The sequence below is a fragment of the Trichoplusia ni genome, unplaced genomic scaffold (genome assembly GCF_003590095.1).
Source record: "Trichoplusia ni isolate ovarian cell line Hi5 unplaced genomic scaffold, tn1 tig00000589, whole genome shotgun sequence".
In the NCBI taxonomy this organism is placed as follows: domain Eukaryota; kingdom Metazoa; phylum Arthropoda; class Insecta; order Lepidoptera; family Noctuidae; genus Trichoplusia; species Trichoplusia ni.
The window spans coordinates 12,865-25,434 of record NW_020800041.1 but is presented as its reverse complement, the minus strand read 5'-3'; the positions used below and the strand labels follow the sequence as shown (position 1 = coordinate 25,434).

Sequence of the window (12,570 nt, the reverse complement as noted above, 5' to 3'; positions counted from 1 at the left end):
ACCAAACCTCCATAAAGCCGAACATCTCGCTTTAAAGAACCTCAACCAGACAAGATGTAACTATACTCCGTGCAGATAAGGGAAACGCTACGGTCGTCATGGATACATCGGACTACAATGCTTAAATATAAGATCTATTGTCGGACCGAGTACATATAAACCAGTGAAAACTGATCCTACCAAAAAGGTGTTAACAACTACCACCGCCTTGGTTAAGAAACACTCCGAAGCATTAAGTCTAGATGTTACCTACTTAATACCTACATGCGCAAAACTACCTAAACTGTATGGGTTGCCAAAGATACACAAACCAAACGCCCCGCTACGTCCTATTGTAAGCCAAATCGACACACCAACCTACAGATTGGCTCAGCACGTCGCGAAAACACTCTCACCACTCAGAGGCAACACCGCAGCGTTTGTGAAGGATTCATACCACTTTGTCAATGAGATTAAACATCTACATCTTCATGACAATGAAGTAATGGTTAGTTTCGACGTACAGTCCTTGTTTACATGCCTACCAGTTAAGGATTGTATTGAAATTGTTTCCAAGAAGCTAGCAGAGAACAACCTACCTCTAGAATATGCAGAACTTCTCGAGCACTGCCTCACATCTGGCTACCTACTGTGGAACAATAAATTCTATGTACAAGTAGATAGTGTATCGATGGGCTCGCCTGTATCCCCTGTAGTCGCCGACATATTCATGGAAGACTTCGAGGAGACAGCCTTAAAAACAGCTCCTTTCACTCCCAGGTTTTACAAACGGTACGTAGATGATACTTTCACAGTTTTACCATCTAGTCAAGTAAATGCATTTTTAAAACATCTCAACTCCATCAATAACAAAATTCAATTCACTATGGAGTTGGAGGATAATAAATCTCTTGCCTTCTTAGACATATTAGTTAAAAGAAATCCTGATCAGACCATAAGTCACACCGTGTATCGAAAGAAGACCCATACAGATAGGTACTTAAACGGTGAATCTCACCATCACCCTAAACAGTTAGCTACCGTGGGAAAATCTCTGTTTCAGAGAGCACACGGACTCTGTGATGACAGACACCTTGCCGCTAAGCTTCAACACGTCAAGCAAGTACTGCGAGACAACAAGCTCCAAGTTCCACGGCCCCGTCACAGACACCGAGTGAAGCCAGCCACTGTTGATCGTTTGCCTGCTGTACTACCATATGTCAGAGGAGTCACTGACAAGATTGGTTACATCCTGGAGCGAGCTTCAATTAAAACATACTTCAAGCCGCCCAAGAAGATTAGCCAGTCCTTACCATCCGTCAAGTGTCACATACCTCTACAAGATGCAGGAGTATACAAACTAGATTGTGACTGCGGCCTCTCTTACATCGGTCAAACCAAACGAAGCATAGGGACCCGCGTTAAAGAACACATAGCTGACGTCAAACACCGCCGCTCAACGAAGTCTGCAGTCGCCGAACATGCTGAAGGTTCCAGCCATTATATTAGATTTGACCAACCACAGATCCTCGCTAAAGAATCCAAATTCCTACCTAGGATGTTTCGCGAGGCTATTGAGATTAAAAATCACCCTAATTTCAATAGAGAAGATGGCTGGAAGATATCACCTACTTGGGATCCAATAATAAATAAACTCAAGGCCAAACCCAAGAGCAGCGCTGCAAGACATCAAGACACAGTGAGCTCATACTGCGTAGGTCGGACCACAAATAATTAATTAAAATATGAAGGTAGAACGAGCAACATCTTCTGTCAAGACGAACGCCATCTCAGTCTGCCCGTGACCATGATACCTGCAAAGGTTTCGAAACGTCGGGAACTAAAATCTAAAATTAAACCGCGATAAAATCCGTAAAAGTAGTTTCATTTCAATGTCTAACATTCGCGTAAACCTAAGAAACCACTATGGCTATATTCTCTCAAATCTACATCTATCACGGTGATTTTTTAGTCGTCTTACAAAAGCAGCCCAGTTCATGTATCTGACGTAAAATACCCCTAGGCGTGATTATTATTTTTTTATCATCAACTAAGATAATAAGTACGAAGAAAATTAAACAAGAGAAATCTGAAATATACTCTTAAAAATGAAAAAAACGCCGCCGCCCGCGCTCCTCACCATTGTTACAAGGCTCGGACCGCGCTCGCAACAGAGCTGTGTTTCTAAAAAACTACGAATTGCATCATAATACTGAATAAAAATTGCATTTTTTTTTTTAATCTCATATATATCTATTTTTTTATCATGAACGTGTTGTATTCATTGGATACATTCACTGGGCTGCTTTTGTAAGACGACTAAAAAATCACGGTGTATATAAAGCCGAGGAGTTTTTTTGTTTGTTTGTTTAAACGTGCTAATCTCAGGACCTACTGGTTCAAAATGAAAAATTCTTTTTGTGTTGAATAGACCATTCATTGAGGAAGGTTTTAGGATATATACCATTAGGCTACGACTAATAGGAGCGAAGATACAATGGAAAATGTGGAAAAAACTGGGAAAATTATTCATCTTCGAGGGCTTCCGTTCAAAAATTCCTAACTTATATATTTTAACCACGCGCACGAAGTCGCGGGCAACAGCTAGTTTTAGATATCTGCTTCAATAATGCATGAATAATGTACAGAAAAGATTGTTCTAAGTACAATAAAGTTCCAAATACTTTGAAAATATTTAGGACTAGCCGCTGTGGCCGAAATCGGTCAGGACGACATTATTTATTTCGATTTAACGGAATAATTAAACAATTAAGTATATCATTTAATAATTTATTTTAATTTTCACACTAAATATACAAAGGTACCAATCACTAAAGTACTAAAAAATAAACTATTACTAAAACTAAATAACAAACTATTGCTGTACTACCAAACAGTGAACTACTATACTAATCTTTAATTACAAATTAAAATGTACATTATAAAAGTATTATTTACAAGCTAATAAACAAAAATCTTATTCTTTATCTATAACTGAATACTACTAATTATTATTAATCTTTTAAATGTATTAAGTACCTATAAACGTACACATCTGTTTGCTTAATTTTTTTATTATTTTACCAACTAAATATTCAGTTTCAGACATAATGTCATCATATTTAGTAGTCACTAAATACTGCACATTCACACTTGCATCTTCAGGATCAGATGATATTTCATCCATATTGCCACCGTCCAAATCATAAATCATAATTTTTATTATGTGTTGCGCACGATCCGATTCTTTACGCATGATAAAGGATTTAGTTTTCAAAGATTTTGATTTCATTTTCCTCGTATTTAATGTTTGTCTCTCTGCTTGAAGACGAAAATCCTCTTGCGCTGCTGCTGCTACTTCAGCATACCAGCTCACCCTATCATGGGCATAATTAAAAGGATGAGTTATAGGATCTTTGATGTCTGTCGAGTTCTGAAAAAAAAACCTTATAAGTAGCAACAATTAAGAATAATCCATACTTACTAATATTATAAATGCGAAAGTATCTCTGTCTGTCTGTCTCGCTTTCTCGCCAAAAACTACTGAACCGATTGCAATGAAAGGACATGGCCGGAAATTGTATGAACCTGTGCCCCAGCATGTACACGAATAAAATCTACGTCAATTAATAGTAAACATCGTTAGAAACAAGAATAAAAAAGATTTATTTTGCTCAGCAGTCGCTGACAAGAGTTATGAAGGTTGAAAGTTAAGTAAGGTTAGGTTGAAAGTTAAACTATGGTTAAAGCACTTTTATGTTCCTGGTATATAAATATTTAATCTAGACATTTAATATTCATAATACAATCACTTGAACACTGATAGCAGCATTATTTTTCAATTTGAGTAAATCTAATTGATTGGAAGTTAGAACAATATTACACAATATTATTCAACTGATAACATTTTGGATTAGACAGCAAATAAAAGAAATTAAATTGTTGAAACATTTAATATTAATAAAACATTATAAAACGCGGCTGGTGAAAAGACAGCTTCTTGGTATCTCGTCCATACCAAGTACCAAAGAATTGTCAAAAAATGAGCACAACATCCAACAGTCCGGTTGCTAGATACACAATTACACCGATAACTTAAGATACCATTTCTAAGTTGGTCTTCAAATGAGGGAAGCTCGTCATATAAAAAATACGTGTAATATTCACGCCTGGACGTATGTCTCGATTTAATACGTCCTCTTAATAGAAGAGGATGATTTCCTTCAATTTCAAGTGCTGCGAAAGTATTTGATAAACTTGAGTTCTCCAATAATAACTCCCATTCATTAGAATCCGCATAAAGCTTATTATAAATCAGCAAGGCTGATTTAATTAAGGTAGGCACGAAATAACCTGCACTTTGCTGACATCCATTAAATATGCATCGCCTAGATGTATTAGCACAACATCTATAATTAGGTAGGGAAATTGATGAAACATCTTGACCTGGGCCAAGATGAAGTTGTAGAGCAAGTGGTGGAGGAAGTTGTGGAGGAGGTGGTGGAGGAATTGGTATTTGGATATTTTGATCAGGTTGGTGATCTTCTGAGGCGTCAAAACGGTTGGAATCAGTAATAATTCTTCGGCTCACTTCGCTGTTAGCTCTCATGTAACAACCATGACATAAAAAGTTGGCTGCTCTAACCTGAAAAAAAAAGATGAAACTAATACCACTCACACTTGACAATCAATGGCTTGACTTTCTATATATGTAAACTCAAATGTATATACATAACAATATTATTACTTTATTGCCAACATCAAACCAGACACATATTACAAAATAAAATACCCCATCTCATCTCTGTCAATCAAACAGATATTCATACAGTTTTTACCAATATATAGAGTGATTAATGTGGAAGGTGAAAGTATATAATACATCCATATTATAGCATAGAAATACAGAGAGTTCCGAAGATTTGTAAAATCCATGTGGAGTCAGAGTAAATCACTAGTTATCTAAATAAGGCAAGTAAAGACTTGTCCTAACTGATTCTTAATTAAAAATATTCCTCATTACTAATAATTAATATTTAATCAGCATTAAATATTACATCATAGTAACTATATTGACTCGCCTGTTACATTTTGAATTAGAACTTCAAATAAGTTTAAATTATTCAATGTGATTGACTACACTATTAAAACTGTAACAATTATTCACATGTAGATATTTAAAAACGTATTCCTAACATGTCATCATGTAAGTACTGCCACAGTGATACAACTGAGGCGAGAGGGCTTCCCTCCAGAATTTCGTGTCTTTTGGCACATGTAACTGATTTACTACAGCCACAACAAACATTGATATGACCGAGTTGTCTTTCCCTGGAGTTCGTTGCAAGACATCTTGATATCTTGTCATAACACGCACCACAGACATGGCTATGAGATGATAACTGTGAAGGTAAAATAAGTATCTTTATTAGTCTTGAAATTATAGATAGGTATTTGAATAATATGAATGCTGTAGGTATAAAAAAGATTTAATGATGCTACAACATACCTCGAATGTTAACCACTCCGATAAAAGAACAGTCATATCGGGAGGTAATGATGATAAAACATGTCTCCTGATACGTTCTCCGATTGTGATCCGGTTGTAAAAGGGCCATTTTCCTTAAGTATACACAGTACGACTAGTTAGTGGAACACTCGCGTGGGGCTACGACATATTATAAAACATATTATAAACGAAAAAACAAACCGGCGCAATGACAGTTTATTGTTTACAAAGTGAGAATGTGATTTGAAATTGACATTAGACGCTCGATATTCATCACTTCAATGTTGTCAGCACACAAGTGACTATCTTACTTTGTACGCGAACTTAGTTTTATTTAATTAATAATATTTATGGTTTCATTTATTCAAATAAATCAGTAAGCTTAAAAAAAATATATGTGTCATGTAAGTTATAATTAATTATGAACATTTTACATTTTAAGCTCGATGTCTATAGTGACGGATTTTCCCTACTTTGTTCTCTGTGAATATTATGTGGCAACATTAAGGGTACTTTTGAGTGGAGTACAAACGAATAAAATCTTTTTATTGTATGTTTTTTTCTCCCGCTGCTACAGTACATTGAGCTATTTTCAAAATTCCTTATTCGTTTTTTTATAATTATTGGTTTTATATTGGTTCTTGTACACTCTGGGGCAGAATCCGGCCAAGTCCTTTGGTACATAGATTGTTTAAAGCCTGAGGAAGGACATAGGCTACTTTTCAACTGGAAAAAGGGTTGTACCCATAGAAATCTAAATAACAAGGTAATAGAAGTGCCAACGCCGCGTGACCTTGTCGCCACACTGGTGTCTCGGACGACACCAGCGCGCGAATTTACGCTCAGTCGCTCGCGGAACGTCGTCACAGCAAGAACCACTAAAAATGGTGTTTTGCGGCGTTTCTCAGGCTGGAAATTCATCTGCATCGTGTAATAACATAAATAAATAGATAACATTTTATCGGTAAGTAAATTATTGCAGTAATATTGATGTTATTGCAAAATTAAATTTCAAAACATAACCTTCATTATAAACCATATTTATATCGCACCATCCTGCAAAAATTGCATTCTTTACTAATCATTGCCTCTGCAGTAACAGACTTACAGAAATGCACCGTTGTAAAAAGAGAAATGTATAACGAAAAATAATATTTATCAATGCGATCGTATTTATAGTGGTACGGCCGCACAAAACTGTCGGAAATAGTGATGTGGTTAAGTGCGGACAAATTATCCAAAATGAATATTGTATACGAAAAGTAACAATTTTAATAGTCGTTTGTTTTTTTGAACATATTATTGAATATATTTTTATTTCAGAATCCCGCAGGATGCAAATAAATACAAAAGACAAGTGGATGACTACCACGGGTAAACGAAATTGGTACCCTACAACTTAGGCCGAATATACACTATGAAATTAGTTGCATGCTTGATAACTTGCCGCCCGCCGCCGCCCGCGCCCCTCTCCATTTTTACGGCTCGGACCGCGCTCGCAACTGAATGTTTCAAAAAGTACGCCTTGCGCTATAGCATAGCATTGAATAAAAATTGCAATTTAAATTTATCCAAATCTCATAAATACCTATTTTTTTATTATGAACGTTTACTAGGCATTCGATACATGAACTGGGCTGCTTTTGTAAGACGACTAAAAAGTCACCGTATATACCAAACCTACCTAGGTACCAAGTATTTCCTAATAATATTTTTTTTTGTCAACCGACAATTAGCGATTTTTTTTTTTTGTAAGTAGGTACATATTATAATGTAATCCATAGAAGAATACAACAAAAAACATTGTCACTCATAATTTCGTCTTTCATTATATTTCGGATCCGTAGTCAATCCCTAGTGTAGTTTACGTAATCACTACAACTAATGCAAAAAAATGCAATGACTGTGTGTGGTGATTGTAATAAGGTTCACTATTGTTTGTTCGAGATTTTACTAAATAAAAATACGTGGTGTTTGGATGCAAGTGTATTAGCGACTGACTTAATATATTAACAATGAATGTTTTGAAGCTAACATGAGGTAGTCTTATAGCTAGGTATATGAATATGTGACTTGCGTAACTATCTATACAGCTCTTACTCAAACATACCGCCCACCAAAAGGACTTTAAGTTCTTTTATAATCCTAGTTAAGTTCTAACATCTTATTCTCTAAACAATCACATACCTAGCTAGAATTTTCAGTCTAGAACACAATTATTATAACCATGAACTACATAATAATAAAATTCTAACTATACATACTCGCAATATTCACTATAATTATCACATTAATTAAAGAGATGCTAAGTAGAATCAACCGGCATTGCACATAATTTGGTAATGGTTCTCTTGGTTATAGAATCTCCACTCTTCACGCTGTATACCCTCGTGTTACCGTCTGTGCCTGGATGTTTATCTATAATTCGTCCTAAAGACCATTTGCTGGGTGGTAGATTCTCTGTCTTGATCAACACAATATCCCCTATTGCAAATTCCTTCTCTTTCTTCATCCATTTAGGACGCTGCTGTAGCCTGGTCAAATACTCCTCTTGCCAGCGTCGCCAAAAGTCATGAAGAATCTTTTGAGTATGTTGCCAACGTGACAAATTATTAACCTTCACAGCTTGCAGATCAGGTGAGGGTACCACAATCGGTGGTTCTCCAATTAAAAAATGGCCAGGAGTCAATGGGTCTAAGTTTTCAGGGTCGTTGGTATCTATTGGGCACAGCGGGCGTGAATTCAGGCAGGCTTCTATTTGACATAATATTGTTGTCATTTCCTCAAACGTGAGGTGAGTTGTAATAATACGTTTTAGGTGGTACTTAATCGATTTCACGCCTGCCTCCCATAATCCCCCAAAGTTTGGACTATATGCTGGGATGAAGTGAAATTGTGTACCATCTGTCGCTAACGTGGATGTAACTTCTCCTGTCATCTGTGCTTCATTCCACAAGTCATGAAGTTCTCTGTTTGCACCCACGAAGTTTTTACCATTATCGCACCACAGATGGCTGCATTTACCTCTTCTAGCAACAAAACGTCTAAAAGCGCCTATAAACGCCTCTGAAGTGAGGTCTCCAACGAGTTCTAGGTGGATTGCCTTGGTGGACATGCAGATAAAAATTGCCACATATGTCTTCCTTGTTTTGTTGCCTCTTCCTTTAGACACTAGTGTTTGGAGCGGTCCTGCGAAGTCTACGCCGCTATGCAGAAACGGTCTTGTCGGGGTAACTCTTTCCAAAGGTAAGTCCCCCATTATCTGTACTTTCGTTGTGGCATTCATACGAGCACACTTCATGCATTTGTGAATATGTCTCTTCACCAGTGATTTAACTCTTATAATCCAGTATTTGGAACGTAAGTGACATATCATCAACTGTACACCTCCATGAAGTGTTTTGTCATGTGCATCAGCAATAATTAACTGTACTAGTGTGTTTCTATTCCCCAGGATCACAGGATTTTTCTTATCATTAGGTAAGTTAGCATGTCTTAAGCGACCGCCCACCCTGAGTACATTTTTCTCATCCAGGTATGGATTTAGACATCGTAGCTGACTTCTTTTCTTAACTTGCTTTCCTAATTTTATTCTTTCTATCTCTTCTTTAAATTCTTCTTCTTGAGTTTTTTTGATACAGATCTGCAGAGTAACTTCTAATTCTTGTGTAGTTAAATTCTGATTTTCACTGTTTATATTTTTCTTATAGTTTATAAATCTTCTACAGTAAGTAATCACTTTTATTAAATCTGTTAATGTTTCAAAATTATCAAATTGTGATATCAAAGTTGTTTCAGGTTCTTCACTCCGTTCTGCGTTCAGGTAAGTATTGATTTTAATTTTCTTCATTTCCAAATCTGTTTCTGCCATTTCATGTTTAATATTTATTTTTGTTTCAGATAGCCAACCCGGTCCGTGCCACCATAAGTTACTTTTCTTCAAGTCGGATAACAACAATCCTCTGGATGCCAAATCAGCGGGATTTTCGTGTGACTGAACATGGAACCAATGCTTGTTATTAATGTTTTCAACAATTTCGACCACACGGTTTGCAACGAAGGGTTTCCACCTGTTAGGTTCACCACTAAGCCATGCGATAACGATTGAAGAGTCAGTCCATGCGTACATTCGTGATGTTGGAATTCTCATTGATTGTCCGACTTGCTTCATTAATTTTGAAAGAAGTAGGGCACCACAGAGTTCCAGACGAGGCAATGATATTGTCTTCAATGGTGCTACTCTGGTTCTGGCAGCTATCAGTTTTGTTTCAATTTTGTTGTCAAGAGTGTGAATTCTTACATAGACTGCCGCTGCATATGCACGCATTGAAGCATCGCTAAATCCGTGAATTTGTGTTTTATCGTTGTTAACAGTCATCGTGCCAAGCCATCTCTCTATTTTTATTTCAGTTATGTTAACGAAGTCTGATCTTATTTCTCTCCATTCTTGTTCTAATGTGTTACTAACCTGTTCATCCCAGTTAACTCTTTCAAGCCAAATCTTTTGTATTAATATTTTGGCCATAACAGTGCTTGGTGCTATCCAGCCAAGGGGATCAAAAACCTTTTGTATATCAGACAATATATTTCGTTTTGTTATGGACTTGGTTATCGGTGTAAATCTAAGATTGTATCGAAACTGGTCTGTTTTTAAATTCCATTCAATTCCGAGTGCCTTGAGAGTTCCGTCGAGGTTTAAATCAATATGTGCTCTTGCAGATCTTTTATCCTCTTCGATATACTTCATTAAAACGATACTGTTGGATGCCCATTTCGTAAGTTGGAAACCGCCCTTTTGTAGTGTGACTGATAATTCTTTCGAAAGCGACAAAGCTTCAGATACTGAGTCTGTACCAGACAAAAGGTCATCCATGTAAAAATCCTCGTTTATTGTTTGTGCAACAAGAATGTTATTCTTAGCTTCATCTTTGGCTACCTGTTGCAGCGTCTTAACAGCCAAGTATGGTGCCGACGCTGTGCCAAATGTGACTCTGAGTAAACGGTATTCTTCCAGAGTGTCGGATTCCTGTTGCCTCCACAGGATTCGTTGAAAATCAGCGTCTTCTGGGCTTACTAATACTTGGCGGAACATCTGTTTTATATCTGCCATGAAACATACTCGTTTCATGCGCCATCTCATCAAAATGTTTCTTAAGTCTTCTTGCAGCTGAGGACCCACAAGTAATTCATCATTTAACGAAACGTTGTTTGATCCTTTACACGACGCATCAAATACAACGCGTGTTCGCGTGGACTCTTTGTCAGCTCGGGTAACGGCGTGGTGAGGTAAGTACACAGCTCTTTTATCATTTTCTATATCAGGTACCTTCTCAATGTGTCCTTGTTTTATATAGTCATTTATAACTTTACTATATTCTTTTTGCAGGTCTGGCGATTTTCTGAATTTCTTTTCTAATAGTGTAAATCTATGTGCTGCTATTGATTTTGTATTACCATCAGGTGATTGTGGACTGTATGTATTAAACGGTAATTTAACAATGTACCTTCCTTCTTCATTTCTAGCTGTTGTGCTCTCGTATATTTCTTCACACAGTTTTTCGTCCTTGGTTAAGTGTCTTTTAGTGTCCACGTCAATTTCCCATATTGATTTCAACATGTCTTCTACGTCAACTGAATGGTGCATCACAACATACTGGCTTTGATGTGTTGTATTAACTTCTCCAAAAAGAATCCACCCCAGGCTGGTTTCTTGAGCGCTTGGTGTGCCGGGTGGACCTTTGATTAGGTTGTTTTGCAGAATTTCAGCATATTCTTTCACACCCAAGAGCATATCTATAGACCCTGGCTTAAAGTAATTTGGATCAGCCAGGTTGAGGTCTTGAATGTGTGTCCAATCTTGTTTATTGATTGTTTTGGTGGGTATCTTTGTGGTCAGTTGCTTGGACATAACATATGCCTTGATCGGTAAACAATAGTTTCGGTCCGATCGGGATCGTATTCGTAGCTGTACCACATGTTTTATTTCGGTCCTTTGGGATCCCACCCCTATAATGCTTGCTTTTACAGGTTGTCGTTCGAGCTTCAACAATTGAGTCGCCTTCTCACTAATAAAAGCTGCCTCGGAACCTTGATCTATTAGCGCCCGCAGTACAATGGTGTTTCCTTGCTCGCTTGTTGCTTCCACTTCTGCTGTTGCTAAGAGTGCTGCTATTCTCTTCTTAGTATTGTAATGCGACGCTATCATTGTATTGACTTGTAGTGCTTGCTTTTCTTCTACATGTGTTACAGTCGGAGGTAACGTGACCGATGATTCTCCTTGCTGCTTGATCTTCGTTTCATGTAAAAGGGAATGATGGCGCCGGTGACAAAGACGACAAGATACTGGCACTTTACACTTAAATGCCGAGTGTCCTGGTACTAAGCAGTTAAAGCACAATTGTTTGGTTTTGACAAATTCTCTCCTTTCAGTAGGTTCCTTCTTGCAGAATTCCTTGCAATGACTTAAACTGTGATTTTCCTTACACATAACACAAACTTTCTCGGTAACTGGTGAGGCAACATGGCATGAACGCTCCTTTATTATTTTAGTATCCCTTGATGTACTATTCTGATTTGTTAATTCCAGGGTGCGGTACTTCGATTCTAAGAACTTCTTGAAATCACTCCAGGTAGGTAAGTTTTCAGATTCTTCTTTATATGCATGTTCTTCCCAGTTTTTGTGCGTCTCCGAGTCCATCTTCTGCACTAGAAGATATATAAGGAATGGATCCCAAGAGCCGGTGTCAATATTCAAATTGTTAAAGTTGTTTAGGCACTCTGTAGTTGTGTCTAACAACCCCTTCAACTGAGAAGCTGATTGAGAAGTCATCTTCTTTTGATTGAATAACCTTTTCATAGAATGATTTAAAAGTAAGCGTTTGTTGCCGTATCTATTTTTCAAAATATCCCATGCATTGATATAATTGCTATCTGTAACCTGTATATGCTTCAACAGTGATTCGGCTTCTTGAGTAACACTAGTCTTCAAATAATGAAGTTTTTGTACATTGCTAAGTGAAGTGTTATTGTGCACCAATGAAGTAAACAAATCTTGAAATGTTTGCCATGATTCATAATTACCG

The 12,570-nt window shown here is 37.1% G+C and overlaps 1 protein-coding gene across 1 annotated transcript; it reads right to left on the bottom strand.

The window, feature by feature from the left end:
• Nucleotides 1-7,793: 7,793 nt before the first annotated feature.
• Nucleotides 7,794-12,317, bottom strand: LOC113507087. Its single transcript, XM_026889940.1, has one exon. The coding sequence runs from the start codon at nucleotides 12,315-12,317 to the stop codon at nucleotides 7,794-7,796; it is 4,524 nt and encodes a 1,507-aa protein (XP_026745741.1).
• Nucleotides 12,318-12,570: the final 253 nt, after the last annotated feature.

Excerpts from the sequence above, each read along its gene's own strand:
- LOC113507087 (XM_026889940.1), bottom strand. The coding sequence starts at position 12,317 with ATGACTTCTCAATCAGCTTCTCAGTTGAAGGGGTTGTTAGACACAACT.